Source organism: Leuresthes tenuis, unplaced genomic scaffold (genome assembly GCF_036924035.1).
Source record: "Leuresthes tenuis unplaced genomic scaffold, fLeuTen1.0.hap1 SCAF_2, whole genome shotgun sequence".
In the NCBI taxonomy this organism is placed as follows: domain Eukaryota; kingdom Metazoa; phylum Chordata; class Actinopteri; order Atheriniformes; family Atherinopsidae; genus Leuresthes; species Leuresthes tenuis.
The window spans coordinates 26,675,293-26,698,525 of record NW_027325356.1 but is presented as its reverse complement, the minus strand read 5'-3'; the positions used below and the strand labels follow the sequence as shown (position 1 = coordinate 26,698,525).

At 37.8% G+C, this 23,233-nt stretch overlaps 2 protein-coding genes across 2 annotated transcripts in view; one reads left to right on the top strand and one right to left on the bottom strand.

The window, feature by feature from the left end:
• Positions 1-7,675, bottom strand: part of nhsb (Nance-Horan syndrome b (congenital cataracts and dental anomalies)) — a 57,578-nt gene extending 49,903 nt beyond the window's left edge. The window contains exon 1 of the mRNA XM_072380853.1: positions 7,085-7,675. Coding sequence (XP_072236954.1) covers positions 7,085-7,364 — 280 coding nt within the window. The 5' untranslated portion in view covers positions 7,365-7,675. The remainder of the gene's footprint in view (positions 1-7,084) is intronic.
• Positions 7,676-12,620: 4,945 nt separating this feature from the next.
• Positions 12,621-22,594, top strand: ace2 (angiotensin I converting enzyme 2). The gene is made up of 19 exons (XM_072380850.1): positions 12,621-12,689; positions 12,799-12,957; positions 13,376-13,469; positions 14,375-14,518; positions 14,863-14,978; positions 15,091-15,196; positions 16,025-16,122; positions 16,235-16,407; positions 17,457-17,683; positions 18,343-18,487; positions 18,710-18,808; positions 19,313-19,435; positions 19,556-19,734; positions 20,005-20,026; positions 20,375-20,391; positions 20,832-20,890; positions 20,969-21,066; positions 21,153-21,269; positions 22,396-22,594. The coding sequence occupies exons 1-19, from the start codon at positions 12,621-12,623 to the stop codon at positions 22,592-22,594; spliced, it is 2,244 nt and encodes a 747-aa protein (XP_072236951.1).
• The last annotated feature ends 639 nt before the right edge of the window (positions 22,595-23,233 follow it).

Sequence of the window (23,233 nt, the reverse complement as noted above, 5' to 3'; positions counted from 1 at the left end):
AGCCTCTGTAGATTTGTGTTCACAGATAGTAAATCAACTTTTTCATGTTTAACAGGCAAACAAAGTTGCATTTGGAGGTTGGAGGGCTCAGAGGATGGTTCTACATACATGGATGTCAAGTGGAAGAGCAACTATATAGTCCCATGCTGACTACTTGTAATTTTGAGTAAATCTACCTTGAAATTAATTTTTTTAATGTAATGACAGTTTCATTCCATTTTTATTTGTTGTTTTGTTGCTGTTTTAAACATTACAAGCTGCTTGGTTAAGATTAGTTATTAAAACAAGAGATGGTTAAAGTTAGGTGTTAAAGATGAGGTGGTTAAGGTTAGGTAAAATTTACACAAAAAAAAATATTAAAACAAACAATATATATACTATATAATATATAGTAATAATTTATCACATCAAAGTGTTCTTTTCTTGGAGTCTCTCTTCCTGGCCAAACACAGAAAATATGCTGGACACACAAAGCAGACATTCCAACTGAAAAATATTACATTGACAGCCGTGCTAGGTGATACGAAAAAGAGAAAAATACAGATTTCAAATACAAAGTTACCTGTTTTGTACATAATTAATGTTTTTCTGTGCAAACAATATTACCTGTTCTGAAAACTTAAATGACAGATTAATGTTCTTGAGCCAGCGTGTCAACATAATTGACATAATCTGATTTTTATTTCTAAACATGCAACGATATTGGACGACAACTATGGACTTGCAAAGGCCTGATTAGGGACAAATGTGCAGTTGTTGAATTGTTCAAACATGTTGATCCAATCAGATCCTTCCTCACAAACTAGATTTATTCAAAAAGAAACTTTGCATGTATCTGTTTTTTTCATACATCAATATTTTGTTGATGTGTTGTTTGTGACATAGTAGCATCAACCAGCGACATAATATCATATCCACTACATGAGCAAAGAGTGTTTTCTATGCCCATGTCGAACTGTGACAAAAAAAATTTTTCACTGTCTCCCTCCAAGATCATTGGTTAAGGTTAGAGCTGGCAATGTACAGGACATACATTCCAGCCTGGCTAAACATGCTAACATTGCCATTTTGAGTTTTTTAGCAGGCATATTTTAGCATTTAGTAAAAGCGTCACAGACCTCTTAACATAGCAGGAGACTTACTGTTGCTTGTGGATGTAAAGTGAGCATGTGGGGATTGTTGTTCACACTCTCTGTTGTTGTCTGTTTTAACAATTTTTAGCATTTGTCATCATTTTATTTTTCTCTGTCTTTTCACATCTGAATCCCTGCCCCGTATTACCCTTGCCTTCCTTCTCCTTTTCATTTTAGTATCAAAATCTCCCCCTCCTCTCCTCTCCTCTCCTCTCCTCTCCTCTCTGGCTTGTGTCTGGGTGGAAATCAAAGTGCATTAAACATTAAATATGCTGTCAAGAAGCAGAAGTCTCTCCATGCTGCTGATGATGGAGAAAGTAGGGCAGTGAGGGAAGAGGTATAGATGGAGAAAAGAAAGCGGAGGAAGGAGGAGGAGCAGAATGGACACAGATATGCAAAGATGGATTATAGGGGAGAAGGACAGACTGAGGCAGAGACAGTAAAGAGAGCAGTGCCACGATACACAAAAGAACATTAATACACACTGAATTTTGAAAACATCTGAATATTTGCTCCTGGTGTAAAGTGTGCATGAGAAAGACAAGAGTATCCTATCCTGCCTCGTGTGGTTAAAGCCTGGTGCCACAAAAAGAACCACACTGAACCGATTAAGCCTGCTGGTCAGTGGCTCAGGATAAACTTGGTAAATATGTTTGAGTTTTAATGTCTAGTTTCCTCTAATTTAGTCTATAACTGTTACAGCAATTTGTTGTGCTCCAGAAATGTTGTAATTGTTATCCAAACAGTAGAGAGTAAAACTGTATGACCACAGAGAGAGGCTGACTCAGCTGAAAGGTTAAAGCAGGCCTCCATGTTACTTTCTATGCCTCTCCATGTCTCCAGTTACTATGCAGACTAGCAAGACAGAGCAGCCCCCTGCTGCCACAGGCCATACTCTAACAAGTCCTCATGTAAAGTCAGATTTGCTTTCATGGCATAGCAGGAGGAAACTAGTGTTGTAACAGGAGTACAATATATTTGCTTCAGACCAATATGTCCACATTAAAATTCCCTTCCACCTCATGTAGTAGTGTTTTTGTGCATTCAGTCCATGGAGAGTGTATGGTGTATATTACTACTGATTCTGCGTTTGTATCAAAGCTCATCACCATGCTGTAAGTGCTGCAGAGTTAATTTAGTGAGGAATCATCAGTAGAATAAATTCTGCAACAATATCTATATGAAAGTAAACTCGTGAGTATGATTTTGGAGCATTAACACATCATTTCAAGTTGACTACAATAATTTCGGCTCAGCCACATTAAATATACTGAGCATTGTGCTTATGATCAGCCATTTTCAGCCATCAACTATTTTAGAGTCAGATATATGTTTACTTTAACAACTGATTATTTAAATCATATCATATTTTAAAGATATTAGCAACTATCTTAGAGAAGCAATTGTTGCTGCCCATCAAATCTGGGAAGGGTTATAAGTCCATTTCCAAACAATATGGAGAACTACATTCTATAGTGACAACATTTTATGGAAAACCAAGCTCACCCCAAGGTCAGACTGTGTAACAAATTAACTGCAAAAAATCTCAAGAGCCACATCTCCGACTACAGGCCTCAGTCAGTATGTAAAATGTTAAAGCTTATGACTGTACAATTAGTAAATGACTGAACACGTTTGGCTTGTTTCAAACGGTTGCAGGAGAAAGCCTCTTATCTCTAAAAGAACATGGCAGCACAGCTTAGGTTTGAAAAATTGAATCCGAACAATCCAGAAGCCTTCTGGAATAATGTCTTTAGCTAGACTAAATCAAAGTGGAGATGTTTGGTCATAATGCACAGTACCATGTTTGGAGAAAACCAAACACAGCACCTCACCACAAACACCTCCCATGGAGGGCTGATGATTTGGGTTTGTTTTGCAGCTGTAGGACCTGGAAACCGTGAAGTCACTGAGTCGACCACAAAGTCCTCTGTAAACTAAAGTATTCTAGAGTCAAATGTGAGGCCATCTATTTGACAGTTAAAGCTGAAATTGAATCCTGCATTAGGACAATGATACCAAAACACAGCAGCAAATCTATAACAGAATGGCTGAAAAAGAAAAAAAATCAAGGTTTTTCAATGACCCAGTCAAAGTCCTCAACCTGAGATGCTGTGGAGGGACCATAACAGAGCTGTGCATAAACAAATGCTTAACAAGAGTGGAGCAGAATTCCTCCACAACAACATGAAAGACTGATAATGTCACACAAAAAGTTACTGCTGCTAAAGTTGGTTCTACAAGCTTTTAAATCATGGCATGTACTCAGTTTTTCACACACTGCACCTGTATAACCTTAGAAATGAGAAAGAGACTACTTTTGTTTTTTTACATGACTGTAGGGGCACGTATTGTGTACTTTTTTCCCCTTTTATGTTATTTCTATGTAGTTTCATTAATGATTGATAACATTTACTTATTGCTAAACATACATAACAGCATAAGTCTCGTCAAAATGTCAATGTACATTCTCAGTCATCCAGGTCATGTTCATTGTGGTAAGAGCTTGAATAAAGGCAACAGAGTTTACAGTTTCCAAGAAGTCCAGCTGCGCTTCTTCAGGTGCTTAGGATTGTACATAAAAAGTACCTGTAGTGGAAGAACAGTTGCATAGCAATTAATGCCAATTATAACTGAAACAAGTAATCAACCACTCTATTCACAGGAAAGTCTGTGAATGGTGGGGTGACAACTCTACTGGAGATTTTGCATGCGCTGTCTCTCACTTAGTTCTGAAGTGCAACTAAAAGTTGTAATAAAAGTATGCACAAATAGACTTTTCTGAAAAGATATCTTGATCTAATAATCAAAGTTAGCACTTTGGGTAACAAACAGTAACTCTCATGAAATCCTGACAGTCAGTAATGACAACATTCATCAGCTGGAGCACTTGTGTCGTTTGGGACTTACATAAAAGAGTGACAGGGCCCGGGTGCGTTAAATATTATAAAGCAAATCATCAAACAAGCTTAAAGTCGTTATGTTTGTGGACATAGTGTATTAATAGAAAACTTACATTGCTAGTGCTAGCGGATGACTACTAGAACAGACTGTTTTGATAAATGTCCCACACAACACATTGTTTTCATGAACATGGCAAACACAAACAGTCTGAGCACCATCTGAACACTGCCTACTGCTTTGTTCGGGATCAATCCGAGTTGGCATCATATTGACTGCCTTGAATCTTGATACACTCCACAATCAGGTGGGGAAACTGTTGTTACTGACAGTGAGTCTCCGTCTGTGTGCAAACACCAAGATTGAGCTCCTATGGGTTACAACTGCCCTTTGATAGAAAGAGGGAGGCTAAACACTGTTGATATCTGAATAAAAGAAGGAAAACTTTGGTGCACATTCAATGAGCAGAGCAAAAAATTAACCAATCTCAGGTCACACAGTTTTTTATCCAAAAAATGTGGAATTATTCATCTAATGATTAAATACATAGAGGCAGCAACAACACCTTCAATCATAACCCTAAGTACAACCTATAATGATGTCCTGTAAAATACTGACACTCATATGAAGGTTTACAAATCAGAGCAGATGTCATTTTTGAGTCTTTAGTTTAAGGAGCCACAAAGTCCTCATTAGGAGGAAGGAGCATGGGTTCATGGTGCATTTATGCTCTCACCATGGAAAACTAAGGCCAACATATGACAACTGCTTTTTCACCACACGACTTTACTGAAATACTTTTGCTACTTCCTGGCTGGGTTTTGACAATAACATACTTGGTTAGGGTTAGGAAATTATCACGATTAACGCTAAATTACATTGTTATAACAATGTGACTGTCACCCTCATGAACACCATTTTCACCCTTCATATGCAGTGGTTCTCACAGCCATTAGATGTTGAATATTTCTTGAACGTAATTATAGGTCATCGTTGCCTGCATAAACATATTATTTGTGGGCCTGTTTTGTGGAAAAGGACAGTCTCAGATGTAAAAGATGAATAAAGATCATAAATGTTTACCACACTGGTTATGAGCCACTGTGAAAACTAAGCACCACAGTCTAAACAATGATAGTATATCTATTTATGCACCTACAGATTGCTATCACAGGATACGACAAAGCACGTTTTATTCAGTAAAGCTTTGGTCACACTTTGTTGAGCTAAGGCATGTCTGATTATGTGATTGATATTTGATGGACTGTTACAGTCTACAGTTGAAAACTACAGTGCATCTTACTGTGTTTGGTGCCAAGTGCTAGAACTTATATGCATGAAAAAACTCAGAAGAGGATGGAGAGAAGATTCAGATCTTCAGAAAACAGAGTAACATAAACTTCCTCTTCAAAGATGCAGTTTGTGGAAAACTGATTTAAGTTTTGTGCAATAGCTTGGTAGTTTTTTCATTCATCATGAGTCATTGCAGTATGATCTAAAATGAACTGTTTTACTTTTTTGCCTTATATGTGCACCTTGTTTATCTAATTTGATGAAAGCTAAGAAAAGTTTAAGCTACAACCATTTTAAAAGCTTTAATTGGTTGCATCCCATGGTAGAGGCCTTCTTATATTGAAGATTCACAAGACTATGACAGCGGTTTGAAAATGCAACTACTAACCAATTCTTGTTTTGTATGTCTTAGCTCTCTGCAGGTACACAGAAACACAGTCCACTGGATAAAATCAATATTATAGGACTTTCTAAGCTCAACAAGTGCAGCAGAGCAGACAGACAGGTTTCAAAAGAGTTTTGACTGCATGTGTGTTTGTGAGGAGAGACCTTTGTACTGTAGAAAGACTTGAATAAATTGTCACGCAATTTAAAAGCAAGAGACCCAGTGTTTCCTTCAAAATCAGAGCCTCATTCATCTAGATCTAAGGGAAGATTAAACTGAGTTAATACAGTGAGGCTGTTTTATGTAATAAAGACATGGCCGCCTCACTGGCACATATGCTCTTACGTGTCATCAGAAGAGAGAGATGTTTATGAGCCTACAATCGCTCTAGGCCCCAAAATGCTCAATGTTTTGCCCCAGATGATTAAACACCACAGCGATAGGAAAACTCGTTGCATAGAATTAGACTAAAATCATCAAAGTGGTCGCCTTAAATAAAAAGATAAAAAAGTTGCGCTGAGGGGCTGCAGATAACATAAATAATATCAAGCTGTCATACAGACCGCGCTGTTACAACGAATTGCAGTCTCTCATTGCTGTCAACCACACTCAATTTTTATGTCATCAGCTCAGAGCCGCGAACACTGCAATATCTTATGATGGTCAGTTCATATGTACCCTGCAACATGGGCATCTGGATTCATTACTGATGCTGTGTTGGTGCCGCTGCATGTGGAAAGGGTGGGTTTGGCGCACGGGGAGTCGCCTTTGAAAACCCATCTCTTGTTCTCTCTACACTCTCGCACACACACGTCATGCACACAAATTTCTGAAAACCCTTTTAACATATATTTCACAACAAGCTTTATATGTTCGCACCCTTTATTAAAAAGGCGGCCTTGGTGCGCCGGACAGCTCCGCCTGAACATGCTTCAGGTGTGCGCTACCCGCAGTGATGCTGAGCCAATGCAGCGGCAACACACGCCCCTCCGCTCCGCTCGCGCTGCCTGCCTGTGAACACATTCTCCCTGGTCGTCGACGACGGACACACACACATATACCCGCGCATCGGAGTCTGGACCACCACACAGATGAGCAGTCAACCCTTTCTTCGCTGTGAAAGTGCTTCTAGATGTTACTTAATGGTCAGATGTGCAAATGCACGCGTGTGACACATTTCAATGGGGGATGAGAGCGCGGCCGCGTGCTTGCGTGCAGCTGGGTAAAATTGATGTTGAGGTGGGCGCCCTTCGAATCATGAAGGGACACTTGTGATGTGAATGAATAAAACCACGCTTGGCTCAGATGTAAATCATAAGGAGATTTTTTTTTCTTCTTTGATAGCGCTGCACACTTGTGGTGGTCTACTTACGCACTGCCTCCTTTTTGGGGTCCAGGGCACCGGCAGTCTGCTGAATCTGGCCTATTTTGTTCTGGAGGATCCAGACCCGCTGGTTAGTGTTTAAGATGTCGTTTTCCAGCTCCTGAAATAAGGAGCAGGCATGCCGTGCCAGGTCGGACAGCTGTCGCAAGGTCCGGGAAAGAACCACATTGTTGATGGCACACAGGTCCTCGAAAAGCAGACCTTCATCGTTGGGGATCGGGTGTCTGCACAGAAGCTGCGGCTCCACAGTCCTTTTGGCGAATGGCATTTTGCTCGCCAAAAATACTATATGTTGTAAACCGTGTGTAAATCCCCACTGCCTGCAAGAAAAATATAAAAGGGGAAAACAGACAACATCCAAATATAGAAATCCACGAGAAGCCCGTTGAGGTTCAGGCCGACCGCGCGTTATCCCCGGGCGTCAATCCAAAGTTCCCAGATTCTCCTTGAGATCCTCCATCCTGCTGCTGGTTTCTGGGGATCACTCACACTCCCGCTCACACACGCACACACATGCACACACATGCAGGACACAGCTAAGCCCAGGTCAGTGGTGTGAGGATGCGTGTTGAGTCTGCGATCATGGGTTGCCTCTGTGGAGCGTCAATTTCTCAAGGATGAAGAGGAAACGCCTCGAAAATACTTCAAAATAAGAATCTGTGTGAAGTAGAATGATTGAAAATGACTGAGGGAAGACGTACAAAATGACTGTTACTAACGGCAAAAGACTGACGAGGGCAAAATGTTAAACAGCAACACCACAAGTTTCTTAAAAGTGCTTATGTTTTCATGAACAGGAATTATGATTCTTATCGTTCAGCAAACGTTGAGCTTTTACTTTTTTAAGTCCGTACCTACGTTTCCGGCCTTTTTATGGTTATTTTTCAAGGTACCGATGCAGCCTGGATCTGTGGCCTGAAGAATGTTCAGACTGAGAGGATGACAGAGAAGACTGAGGTAAAACACGGACATGCGGGTGTATGTGAACGGTCAAGAAGTTTTAATTCCCCAGGACACACTGATGGAGGAGCGTTCATAACAGGAAAATCATTTGTTCAAAATGAGCTATTCAAGCCTGAGTTGGTGGATTACCTGTAGGTAAGACTGGAGAAATTGGACTAAAGATGTGAGAAAAATGGAAATGAATTCATTTTCAGTATCAGATGTTTGCACATGAAGCTCCAGCTGGACCAGTGGAGGGTCATTGATAGATCTATTAAACTCAGTTTCATCTTAAACACGTGAGGCGCTAATTAAACTACAGACTTACTATAGCATTAAAAGTCTATAGGGTTTAATTAATCATACGATCTAAAAGCACACTAACTAATGTTAAGTTTTGTTAACATTTGTTCATGAAACATCTAAGCAGCAGTTAGACTGAAAATCTATTTATCATGTCTTAGATGTCTGTTAATTATGTATGAAAAAAGGAATGTATATGTTTTGCCAGAAGAACCCATGTGTACAATAAACATGATTTTATTTGCTCCTAATTGGGTACATAACAGCCTAAAGGCAATTTCTTCGTTTAGTCATATTCATCAAAAGGGCAGGCTATAATAAGGCAACAATATCTATTAATTTATGTCATATATAGTAATTCTGAAAATGGTTTGCGTAGCATTATTTGACATGAACAGAAGTGGAATGAATAAGAAGAAAGTGTGGTCGTTTCAGCTTGGCCATCCTTCCATTATTTCATTATTTTTATGCTCCAAAGCATAATGTAATATTTATCAGAGTAGTAAGTTATTAACTTATATTTTAACATAATAAGTTTATGTATATTAAGATACAAACTTTTAACCTAATCATTTGTGACATTTTTCACGTTACATGTGAGTCTGAACTTATCCATCTGTCAAATTAAAGAAAGTAACTAAATTCTGTGTATTTTCTCCACTCAAACTGATTGATTTTTTGTAATGATAATGATCCATCTATCCATTCCTTGTCTATTCCCGTTTGATCCAATTCAGGGTCCCAGGGGGATGGAGCCTGTCCCATAAGGTAAAAAATGAGGTACGCCTTTATCAGTCATCAGTCTTATCCCATCATCATCAAAAGAAGAAGAGGAACAAAAAAATCTACTGTGAATTTTTTCCCCCATTTTTCATATGATTTTCATGAGAATTTAGAGTCCCCAGGAATAACTAATATTTCTGAAACAAGACAAACCTTTTTTTTGTTTACACAGTTCGAACTTTTACATAAAGTCTTAATCTTTAGTTTCCAAGGCCTGACAACTGAAAATTGTAAGATTATTTTGATAATCTGTATGAAAGAAAATCCAAAATAGACCAGTTACAAAAAGTTACAATTTGCTGTGTATAGAAAAGGTCCCCTTTCTGACATATAAGGTGATTTGATAAATTTTTTAAGGCATATCAAGTAGATATACTATCAAATGACAAAAAATAAATAAATGAAATCGAGTGTTTAGGACATCAGCAGATTGAATGCAATAGAAATTTCCCTGTTTGCATCCTCGTTAACCACTGAGGCTCTAAACTGCTAAACTGCAAACTTGTCAGAAAAGTTCACCTACAGCAGAAGCCTATACTAGAGCTAAACGATGTCCACTGAACCGCTTTTTTTCTGCTGAATGTGTGCTTCCAGAATACTAAGCCTGGTCGCTGTCGGTTCCATTCACAGTGATTAGCCTATAGCCTCTAGGCTCAGTCTGTATATAGACGTGTCTGCTGTAAACTTGCAGTTGCAGCAAATTTCAAGCAGTGCAGATTGTCAGTAACCTGTCATGGGCCTCACTCTGTGGTGCCATTGTGACAAATTTTTGTATTACAAATGTTTCACAGTATATATTCAAGCAAGTATTCAAAAATGCTGTGATAATTTACTGCAAGCCACGCTTTTTATTTTAGAAAAATGTTTTTATTGACATTACAACCTTTGACATGAGTGTGAGAACAGTGACACATTCAGTCAGTTCAATTTTTAGATCTCAGGACTTTGATTTGGATGTGTTTCTAAGTGTCCTGGAGAATGCAGGGTTGTTTACATATTTCACGACTTTATACATCACAAGTCTGAACATGCTTTACATTCAAGGTGAATGGTTAGTGTGCAAATATTATTTTCTTTTCCACTGAAGCGTATGAAAGCAGAACTGTGAAATTGTAGAGCACAGAAATGCTCAAAATGGTACTCTGGCATTGTGCCTGAGCTATTTTCAACCTGAAATGATATGGTACAATAATAGATAAAGAAAGGATGTATGTTGAGTGGAATATACGTAGTTCTATTTGAACACAGACTGATGACAACTTAAGTAATGTGATGGTCAAAAATAAGTAAACTTTGCTCACTTTGCTCTGTGTAAAAGCACTCTTTGACTTAAATCTGAAGATGGTTTGCAGAGAAATACATCTTTTTATCTCTGCATTTTCATTGCTTTATTCTTATAATTTTGCACTGCAGTAATTGTTCTACTATTCTTTTGTAGGATATATGTACAATTATTTATATATATTTCTTCATTGTTATTGTTTTTTTTTGTTTGTTTTTGTTTGCTATTTTTCAATTTGCTTCGAGGTTGTCTCACTAATGGTTTTGATTTTTTGTTTCGTTTCCATGGCGTTGTTCTTTTGGTTTTTGCTTCTATGCTGTTCACCTAAAGCTTTCTCGCTTGTACTTGTGCTTGAAAAGTTCTGTAAAAAGCTGAGTAAAGTTCATGATTGTGATATTCCAACCTTTTCCATAGGAGGTCGCTGTTTCATCAATTTAAAACCAATAAAACGTGCACTGCCTTCAACTGTGGACCTTGCTTTAAAATAAACACGATCACCATCATTATTATTATCAATTTTATCATTGTTGGTGATGGTGGTTGTAGGAATGATAGTGCTGATAGTATTCACAATGTATTCTCTATGTTCAGTGTCATACTTGTGATCATGTTTTTATTTGTTTCATGTTAGTTTTTGTTGTTTTTTTTGTTGGGGGGAGGTCCTTGAATGCTTCACAGAGCCATATGAAAAGGTTTATTATTGTCCTTATATTTGAATATTAACACTACTAATAATAATGAATATATAAGATTTATAATGAGATTGCTTCCAAACAAGTGCTGTGATGTGTCTTGGATACATTTTATGTTATCAATCTATAAATAATGTTACAAATCCAAGTGTTTTTTTTAACATTGATATTCAATTCAGTTGGTGTTTTTTTATAGATTAGATTTAGTAGATTAGTAGTAGTGTTTTAGTAGTTAGTAGATTTGTTTTGGGTTATGAATGTTAATATTAAACTTTGGCCTCATAGCTGATTTCTTATCTTACAGTGCATGACTTGCATTTTCTGTGTGGTGCTGGGAAATCTGCCACCAACAGAGAAGTGAGTTGAAGAATCAGAAGCTTTTGTTTCCTGCTTTCTTGACACGTTCTCTTCAAGATAATTAGCTCTGCTTATGATGAATGATCAACAGACAACTCAAGGTTTTTCCTGTTTATGTTTTTATGTTTTATGTATTTGGCTGCCGCTTTTATCCAAAGCAACTTACACTCATATCAAGCTGTCAAATAGACCGGTCTTGTAAGGGGGTCTTGCCCAAGGACTGGAGGTAGTACCTTTCATCCGAGGGGGGATTCAAACCCCAGTCACCCACATGAAAGGTCGCAATCTTACCACTATCTTACCAATCTTACCACTACACTATCCATAATAACCTAAATGAAATCAAATGTGATAAAATCAAACATCAAAAACAATTAACCGAACAAATATGAAATAGAAAATATTTTATGTTTCAAAATAAAATAGATAAATAAATAAGTGACACATGTTTGAACAAGTTTTTGAGAAAATACCCCCCCACACACACACAAACTTATTATTTGTAGTTTCTTCAGTGTCTTTTACATTAAATAAGATGCAGAATTTATTTTAAAGGGCTATACACTTCATTCACATTGTATTCAACATTCAACAGGTTTTATACAGTCCTTTCAGAACATGTGGTTCACAAGAAAAAAAATAAACCAAGTGCTGCAGTAGCAAAGTGATTTTTTTTTTGCTTCATATTCATTTAACTGTAATTTAAGCAGCTTGACTTTGGATAAAATATTCAGATTTATCATGTTGACAGCCGGAAAGCCAATAACAAGAGACCTTATCAGATGAGCTATATACAAATACAAAAAAGTCTTCCAAGAGAGATATGAGGCTTTTTTTTTTTTGCTAATGTATTAAACACGGACTCTTTAGTATCATCCCACTGAAGTGCTCCTCTGAGATATCGTATCTGTAAATGAAAACTCAGACAAACCCTTGCTTATGGCTCTGTAGTCCAAAGGCCAAGGTAGCCCAGAAGATTATTGAAACTGTATAACAGTACAGTGAGCCTCCCTCTCACAGTCACATTTTGTATGTGGTCGGAGCTGAAGCAGCCAAGATGTGTGCAGGGAAACTCGTAACATTGCTGGCTCTGTCCTGTGCTGTCTCTGCTCAGACAGATGTTGAGGCTTTCCTGGAGAGGTTTGACAGGGAGGCCACAGCGCTGATGTACCAGTACTCGCTGGCATCATGGGCCTACAACACCAACATCACAAATGAGAATTCAGACAAAGTGGTTGGTATTTGGAAATGTTCATTTATCAAATCATTGATAGTTAGTGGCTAATTATTAAAGAGTTTGGTTGCAAGAAACTGTTTGATAACATCTGTTTTTCTCCCCATAGTCAGAACAGGGGCAAATTTGGGGAAACTTCTACACCAAGATGTCAGAAGAGTCCCTGAAATATCCCATCGACCAGACTATGGATCCAAAGATTAAGTTACAGCTCATCTCCCTCCAAGACAAAGGCTCTGGTGCTCTGGATGCGGATAAAGCTTCACACGTAAGACTTTTTGCAACGTTAAGTTTCACCATCACTCTCTTAAACATGATGACCCGATGAGACGTATGTGTGCTTTTACCTTTAAAGTCAGCAGCAATGCATACATTACATCAACATTTTCAAGACTTACAAAATATTACAATTCTTTAAAGATACTGGTAAACGAGAGGGGAAAGTCAGCAAATTACCACAAAGGCAGAAGGTTTAACCTCTGAAATGGATTTTATTTTATGTTTCCTGTTTCTTACATAAAAGGATAAAGTGGACAACTTACATTTTTCTTTTAGAAAATCTTCAAGTTTCATGAAAATGTTTTAAATTAAGTTTTAGGTCATGATGTGTAAATATCTGTAAAAGTATCAAAGTGATACCAAACATCTAATCTAAGCACTGTGTTTTTTCTGAAATCTTTTTGTAGCTGAGTAAGGTGATGAGTGAGATGAGTACAATCTACAGCACAGCAACAGTGTGTCTGCCTGACGACCCCCTGAACTGCCAGACTTTGGAGCCAGGTGTGTTTAATAAGGACCAGTTGTGGTAACGTGGCTGCCTGGCTATGTCAAAGTTAGATAAAGCAGTTATTGATTAACACAGTCACCGAGCAAAAGAAGATACTGCTGTGGTAATCATGATGATAGTTTTTGTAAAATTAATTCCAACATAATATCAATAACACATCCACAAGTGGTGGAAAGAAACTAAGAACAGTTACTTACGTTTTGAAGTACTTTTACTCGAGTACATCTATACTTTTCTTTTCATAACCTGTTATATTTCAGAGCAAAAAGTCATGCTCTTTACTGCTAAGTAGAAAAAAAATTAGTTTTTTAGTTCTCTTGCAACATTTCATGTGGACAATAATTTTTTCCAACAAGGAAATTTTCTCTTTTTAAACATGTCAGATGTTTCCATTTAGATGAATGTTTGAGGCCAACAATGTAACAGGATAAAATATTTGACCAAACTGCAGTTACAATTAGCAACATTTCCCACAGAAATTTATCAGAACACTTTTGATAAGTAATGCAGTTCTCTGTTTTTGCTTTGGCACATTCACCTCAGACGGACTTTGGACAACTTTCGTATGAACTGAACAATTCAGCTGCCTTTTTGATAAATTTTATCGTTAATATAGTATGCAAATTTATAGAAATGCTGATGACAACATGCGTTTAACCTATCAAAAGTTCTCATTCCAAAAGACATCTAAGAAATAAGTAGTAAGTAATATAGAAATGACTGAGGAAAAATTATATATTTCATAAAGAAAGAAATCGTATATTTACATGTAAAATCATGAAATGAAAAGTACAAACTACGCTGTTGAATCTGACTTGAAAAAGGATTTGATTTTACTCTGGAATTTAGCTGAATGAAAATAAGACATCCTCTGACATGTGTCTTTCTCTGTTCACAGGCCTGGAGCGTGTAATGTCCAGCAGCCAAAATTACTTTGACCGTCTTCATGTGTGGGAGGGCTGGAGGAAAGAGGTGGGGAAGAGGATGAGGCCTCTGTACGAAGATTACGTGGACCTGAAGAATGAAGCTTCCAAACTAAACGGTGATGAATGAATGAAAAGATGAAACACATGTGTGAATAAAGGAGCTGCTTCAGGCTGGCTCAGAAAACAGACCAGAAAATATTTATCAAGGAACAAAAATCATACTGAAAGTGACTGAAGGCAGTGTCAGAAGGACACACAGAGCTTCTAATCTTCTCTTAAAATACATGATGGCTCCTTCCAAAATCTGCCAAGTTAGTCACTATGGAGGGTTAGCATAAGGTCCACTGCTGTCTTGCTTGTGTGTTTTCAGTTATGACTTACATCCATGTGTAATGGTCTGAATCAGTTCTGCTGAAGAATTATAGACAATAACAGCTTTGTTTTACATTTACATGAGCAGGTTTTGAAGATTATGGCGCTTACTGGAGATATAACTATGAGACCACTGAGGAAGACCCTCAGTTCAAGTACACAACACATCAGCTGATGGAAGATGTCCGCTCAATCTACAAACAGGTTAGTCCACATTTGTGGATTTGGCTCTGTTACGTATGTTTCATGCTGCACTGCCTCTGCGTCAGTGACAGAGGGAATGCAGCAAACAGTATTTCTTTGTGTGTTTCTACAGATCATGCCTTTGTACAAGGAGCTGCACGCATATGTGAGGTCCAGGCTTATGGAGGTCTACCCAGGACACATTGATTCGCAGGGACCTCTGCCAGCCCACCTGCTGGGTATGTTGAGGAATTCATTCAACTCATAAACGGTCCAATTGGAAGCAAGCGTTTTCAAATGACTGCATCTGATGTAAGGATTTTATTCATTATTGATTTTTGATAATAATTTCTTCGGAATGAGTCTGCAAGGCACCTTGGGCGCTAAAAGAGTAAGTTAGAAAAAGACACAAAACAAAGAGACTGAGGTGACAAAAGAAGGAATTTTCATTTGTTGTTTATTAGGGGAATAAATATAACAGATCCACTTTCCCATTTCTCATGTTTTTATATTAAGTTTATATCTTACCACTCTGTTTCCCAAGTTGGGATACTGTGTAGAGTGTAAGAAAAAAGAAAATGCAATGATCTTTTCCTGCACTTTTTGAAATATTTTTTACACTTTATGTTGTTTATGCCTTTATGTCTTTAAGTGTTAAATCCTATGGTAAATTCAGCTGAAATAGAAACAGAGCTAGTTTGATAACATATAACTCCGGTGTGTTCCGGTGCTCTACTCTAATATAACATAAACAACCAAGGGACCATAAGGATGTTAATGATCATTCATTTTTCAACTTAGTGATCAAGTATGTTTGTGTCCCTCTGTTGTCCAGGTCTCAGTACTACGACTTTTCTCTACTGAGAAAAGAAGAGTTACTGATGTAATATAATGTAATGTAAATTGGCGTAGCCTCTTTTGTTCAGCATCTCAATTAATCCATCATGCCCCCAGTTTAAATTAGGTTAATCTGATTTCAGTTCACTTGAAGAACATGACTGCATGTATTTAGACTATATGTATGTTTAATGACTGAAAACTAATATCTGACTGTGTTGACTGTCCAGGTGACATGTGGGGAAGGTTCTGGACCAACCTGTACCCTCTGTCAACCCCCTACCCTGATAAACCAGATATAGATGTCAGCAAAACTATGAGGGAGCAGGTACAGTGCCTTTTCTCTAAAATAAAACCAAAAGAACTACATTTTAAATAGTGTAATCATTTTTCAGTCTATTACACGATAAAGAAATGCTTTCTCATTGCTGGACGTTCAGGGTTGGAGTGAGGTTCGTCTTTTCCAAGAAGCAGAGAAGTTTTTCATGTCTGTTGGCCTGTACGAGATGTTCGATAACTTCTGGACAAACTCCATGTTGGTGAAGCCCGACGATGGGCGAAATGTGGTCTGTCACCCGACAGCCTGGGACATGGGAAACAGAGAGGATTTCAGGTGGGATAATTCACAGACGCTTGTACAGTTCTAGGGCACTCTTTTATCGATTACATTGAAGACTTAGATTTAGATTTTACATTGAAGAGTAATTACATATTTCAACACACATCCATAGCTGAAACAACTTGTGAGCTTTTTTCAAAGACATAAAAGATTTTTTCAGCCCTTTTTCATTTCCAGTAAGGCTTAATGCACAAGGCAAATTGTTCCTTTCTCCCTCGCTGGTCACGTAGTAGCCTTCAAAGCAGTCAAACCAGGGGGTGCATCTCAGCTCAATTCACTCAAACTCTTTTAATGCTACAGCCTTGGAATGTAACTGCTGTGAAACACCGTGAAAATAAGCATTTTATTATCAAGATTCACTCATTTCTTGCCTCCTTTCCTCACTGTACTGTGTTTTCTAAGCTGATAAAAACTGCATACATAGCATTTGAATGTTGCCTTTAAAAAACAGCAGCAACTATTGCTGCTTTAGAGGTCCGAGTTAACAGATTTTAAAAGCTAGTTCTCAGGTATCCCAAAAGAGGTGCTTCCTTATCAGGGCCGTGTCTTGGGCCATTTTACAGGAAACACCATCCCTCCTCAGGTTTCTGGAAAAGGTCATTGCAGTTGAAATGTAGCTCAAGTTCACTGTAGATAAGCTCGTATTCAGAAGAGTTATAGATATAAAGGTGCTGAAACAGAGATGTAGATTAATCTGAGTCATTCTTCCCTGCTGATAAAAACAATCAAGGCCTTGGCTGTAAAATATTGATTCTCTAATTACTGCAGCACTGACTACAGAAAAAGAGGTTGTCCAAATGCAAAACAATTTTTTTTATGGCTGCTCCTCTATCAGTTTGAGTTGTTATTACCGAACTAAAGCTCACCATGGAACATTATCACCTTGATTCTCTCTTTAGACGCAGTGTTCCTTATAGTGGACTCATTGGGAACATGTGATTGCTCTGATTGTTTTATTGGTGCACTTTATCACCAGTTGTGAGATATGAATGCATCACACAATATAACTGTTGACATCGACACTTCTGCTGTGATGTCTGCAGGATTAAGATGTGCACCGAGGTCAACATGGATAACTTCCTCACAGTGCACCATGAGATGGGTCACAACCAGTACCAGATGGCTTACCGCAACCTGTCCTACCTCTTGAGGGACGGAGCCAACGAAGGATTCCACGAGGCTGTCGGAGAAATCATGTCCCTCTCTGCTGCAACACCAAAACACCTGAAGACCCTGGGTCTCCTGCCTCCTGACTTTGTCTATGACAAAGGTAATACTAATGTAGACAGTTCTGTCTGTTCTCTAAATGATAAAAAACAAGCATTTTCATGATAGCAATAGAAAGATGAAAGTGATGGGGCAGCATTGGGAAACAACGGAGTAACAACTTTACACTTCAGTTCCTGTTAGCATCTTTTTTTTTCTTTTTCTTTTTGATGAAATCCTCTGACATCAAACTGAACCCTGACTGCCCAGCACCAAACCTCGGTCTGATGGATTTAATGTTAATGGAAACCAAATCGAACTAAAAGTAAAATCTGTGTTTGATTTGCATTCAACAAGTTGCCAAAGATACAATGTATGGTTAAATCTGCAGTTCAGGCAGCTGTTTGATTATTTGATAATGTTGAGCTTGTTTCCAGCGCCCTCCAGTGGCCTCAAAAACCTGTAATTGCAGTGTGTGTCTTGTAATTGCATGCAGGTTGAAAACATAACACGACCTTGGTCCATGTAATCTATCTGCTATCTGTTTTAAAAACTGTAATCCATTTACTGTGTCCAATACTGTATAGGTGTCGTAAAGGGCATATGAAACAATGTAAGAACATGCAACTTTTAAAATGGTGTTTCAGTGTCTTTTCATGCTTTTGTAGCTTAACGACTTAAATTGACCTTTTCTCTGTGTCATTTCTTTATCTTTGCCTGTAGAAACTGAGATCAACTTCCTACTGAAACAGGCACTGACCATCGTGGCCACGCTGCCGTTCACCTACATGCTGGAAGAGTGGAGGTGGCAAGTGTTTGCAGGGAATATCTCCAAAGATGAATGGATGAAGCACTGGTGGGAGATGAAGTAAGCACGGTCCGGGATGAGGCATCTGTCAGTGATGCAATTCTTTTACCGCATTTTGTAAAAAAAACAAAATCACATCCCGCGAACATTGCTGACTTCTAAAAGCACTGCAAACAGATATGACATATAACTGGACAGATATTCAGGTATTTTATGTTGTGCCTCTAAGCATATGCTTCACGCCAGCTTCGTATCAGTTCCTATGCTATGTTGTCTTAACAGGAGGGAGCTGGTAGGAGTTGTGGAGCCAGTACCAAGGGATGAAACTTACTGTGACCCACCAGCTCTGTTCCACGTATCTGGAGACTATTCCTTCATCAGGTAAGAGTTTTGTTTCAAATCTACACATCAAGTGGATAAGAGCATTACTTTGATTCTGGATTTCCTTGAAAACTGCTATGACAGAAGGGACTTGAGCAGTTCAGTACATTTTGACAAAGGAGTTTACTGGAAATCCCCCTGTTAGTTTAGATTCTACAGTATAACTTAGTATACAGTAAAATCCTGTTGATATCGTTCAAACATAATAATTTATCATTTAAAGCTGTATCACTTTACTATGTCAGAGCAGGGCTGACTGACCCTCAATGAAGACAATCAGTGTGGTCAATGAAAAAGACTTGCTTTGAGAGTGTTTGACATTTGTCTTTGATAAAGCCTGTTGGTTGCGTAAACTTTAAAAGAAAAATCTCACACCTTTGCAAACAAGAAATGATAAGATTGAAACTAAAATACAAACAAGACGCAAGATGAAACTTTTTACACCCATTCTACCTTTAGGCATCATCGCTGTATGTTTGTGTTTGTTGTTTGTTTTCTATACAGATACTTCACAAGAACCATCTATCAGTTTCAGTTCCAAAAAGCCCTCTGTGATGCAGCTAATCATACAGGTCCCTTGTCTGCATGTGACATTACTGGTTCCACAGCAGCAGGAACCAAGCTGAGGTACAAACAGCTTCCTGCTCACCTTGTTTCAGCTATTTCAAAAGATACTCCCTTTTTTTTCAATATCCATGCATAAACAGATCAATAATCCTTCTAAACATGACTATTTTTTTGTGCTAGGGATATGCTGGAGTTAGGAAGGTCCCAGTCCTGGACGAAGGCTTTGCAAACAATATCTGGAACTACTAAAATGGATGCCGGCCCTCTTCTAGACTATTTCCAAACACTTTATGACTGGTTGAAGGAGCAGAACGCCAAACACAGTAGGACTGTTGGCTGGAGTACAACAATCGATCCATGTGAGTACAAAACATTAAGTTCCACCCATATGTGCTTTGTTTTCAGAAATTAAATGAAAAGATTCATGTCAATCTCATGGTAAACCCATCGCTATCCTCAGCAGTGTCTTTAGAGGTGTGAGCAACACGTGCATCTCAAAAGCTCTCAATTCCATCTGTGTACAGACAGAAATGTGAAAACATTGCATTATGGCTTTATGGGGCCAAACATTCATTCAGGACATGTTATCATGATCATGATGTTATCATCATCATCTCTATTTTAACCAGATGTCCTTAAAACGTCTTCCTTGTCTCCTGTTAATGCACTTTCTGTATATGACAGCCATCTTTCCCGTGTCTGTTGCTGTATCTTTGTGTTATTCACGTCTTGAATGTTATCACGTTTTTTCCATCTCATAATATTTTTTGTTCAGATCCACTTGTAGGAGACAGGCCGTAAGATTTAATCATACCTCTATTCCTCCTCCCTACCGCTGATCGTTTCCCCTTGTTTATAGACTTTGAGCTACATTAAGTGAACAGCATTCATATTCGCAGCACAGATGGGTATCATGCAGAAGTATTTATTTTCTTTATTGTTTTTTGCGTATTTTTTATTCTAGAAATGTAATTAGGTTTTGGTTCAATTGAACGGCAGTATTAACTTTATAAAGGGTTTAAGTTCACATAAAGCACAGCTAATCTTATTGTTTTGTATTGTGAAATAACAGTGATGGGGAAAAAATGTGATGTTACTTCTGTTGAGACATTTGATGTGCAATTTTTTAAAGAAGCAATGATGAAAAATCAAAAAGTCCCCCCAACATTTTAAGGAAGTAGAGAAACAGACTTATGGTGGTACTGTTTTCATGGCAGATTTTTGTATGACCACATTATTTACAATCAGACGTTTTCCCTGAAAAAGATACATGCGACAGCTTCTGAGGTTTGTCATACAGAGCAAGAGGAATTTTACTCTTGCTCAATATTTTGTTAGATCATGGTACAAGAATGTTAATATATGATATATTAACTTAATGAAATATAGAGAATCAGGATAAAAAAAAAATCACAATTCATCAGAGCTAATTATTTGGCCTTTATTCACTTTACAGATTCAGAGTTTGCCATTAAAGTGAGACTAAGTTTGAAGGCTGCAATGGGCGAGAATGCTGTGAGTATCATTAATTACTGTTATTTTTACTCGAATGGCATAAGATGTCAAATATTAATGTATTAACTTGTGTTTCAGTATTCCTGGAATGACAACGAGTTGTTCCTGTTCAAGGCCAGCATCGCTTACGCCATGAGGCAGTACTACAGCCAACAAAACAAGACCCTTCTCTTCACGTCAGTGTCTCCATCATCCCACAGATATTATAAAGATAATTAATGCTTCGTTTTAAAAGAGAGCTTCTATTTGTTTTCACCTTCAGATCAGAAAACATCCTCACCTATCAGGAAACTCCCAGGATCTCCTTCTTCATTGTGGTCACCAACCCAGCAACTCCCTCTGTTTATATTCCAAAGGCTGATGTTGAAGAAGCCATAAGGTGAGGCACACGTTTATTGCACAAGTGTATTTGTGTACATACAGGTCATTCTATGCATAACTCAGCCAACCCTCTTAGTTCATAACATTAATTTTCTGTAAAAATAAATAATTTTCCTGAAAAAATGAATGTGCAAACTTTCATTAAGTTTATTGGCCTATCAAAATCCTAAAATTCTTCTCCCAACAGTCAAATACTGTTGAAGTTTAACCTTTGGAGCTAGATTTAATCAGCTGTTATAAATCTTATAAATCTAAACCAATTGCTAATTTTTCATTAGATCAGGCAGAATCTTACAGTAAACGTTCATAAAACCCTGAGGATGAATTGCACCTGTTACTGAATGTTTTATAGTCGTGAATTTAAACAGGACAAAATTAAAATATTTCTACCCCTAAAAACCTTGAATTAAAAAGAAAATTGCATCTTCACTTGTTTTCCCTTTGATGCAACCAAACTTTGATTCTTCGTGGTATTTATATGTATTTCTGTCACATGTAGCCTAGATGTTATTTCATCCTGCATGAAATATTTATTGCCATGGATTAGCTAAATGTGAAAATCCCATTCTCTAAGGTGTCTAACTATCTGTTTTTGAAAAGTAATATTTCAATTTCTTTTAAGCTTTTTTCCCCACTGGAAAGATGAACAAAAGCATTTCTCAGCATTACTTTATGTAGTTTTATTTCAGATTTTGGTATTTGGTATCCATTTCTTTGTAATACAAACACTCAGTCAGATATGCAGGTGAAATCTAATTAATCTAATACATCTCCTGGTGGACTCAGATGATCAGACACAGGACACATTGCGCAGCCACCATGAATGCGATGACACAGAGCAAAAGGGACGTTCATCGGTTGAGAAAATAGGGACAATTATCTGATGCAAAAAGTGATGAGGTGTAAAAATTATCATGCAAGGTTAGTTCAGACTACTATGAAATTTGATCTCTTTCTGATGGCGAGAGTTCACTTAGCTCAGCTCCCCTGTCATAACTCTTCTCTGATCCTTAAACTGAGAGTATGCTAAACTGCCACCTGCAATTTATTTTTTACTGAGTCTACTCTATATTAACTTTTCTGTTTGACATTTGATGATAAGACCACTTTAATCTTCCTTCTAGGTTATCCCGAGGTCGACTCAATGATGCTTTCCAATTAGATGACATGACACTGGAGTTCGTAGGTGTCCCTCCAACACTGTCCCCGCCAGTGGAGCAACCGGTGGAGGTGTGGCTGGTGGTGTTTGGTGTGATTATGGGCATCGTGGTGCTGCTGGGCGTCTACCTCATATTCTCTGGTGTCAGAGAGCGCAGGAAGTGAGTTTAGTCTTGAGAAAATATCTGTTACGGCAGATCAATCAGTTTGATGACAGTGAAACATGTTGTGTTTCTTGTGTTTTCAGGAAACCTCCAAAGGATGCTGTGGAGAATCCTTACGATGCAGATGGACATAGTAACAAAGCCTATGATGACAGTGACAATGAACAAACTGGATTATGAGCTCATGAAGGATGAAATGAAGGGAAGATTCGTGGATTGTAGTGGAATGGTCTCCTTTTCATCATGGCTTCTGATCAACATTGTCAAAACTGCAAAATGTAAATATGTGTGAAAGTCTTAGTTTGTGTTAGAATTTTGAGCCTTGTCATGTAAAGTTAATGAACTTGTTAACAAAAAAGTACACTTAATTACTGAATACCCAGTGTTCTTCCATGTTATTGTACTTCAATTGTACATTTTAACATTTATATAATATATTTTAGTAGTCTTGTTCCTATGAATGCCTTAAATATTCAACATTGTTATAAATAATCATATTGATCAAACTGTAAATATTTATTTAGTTTACTTAAAACCTATAAAACTTATAGCTGAAGTTGTCAGTTCAATTGAGAGAAGAATTGAGTTCAGTTGCAATTTTAGCAAGCTGTATTTTCAGCATGGGTTATTTCAGACTTTT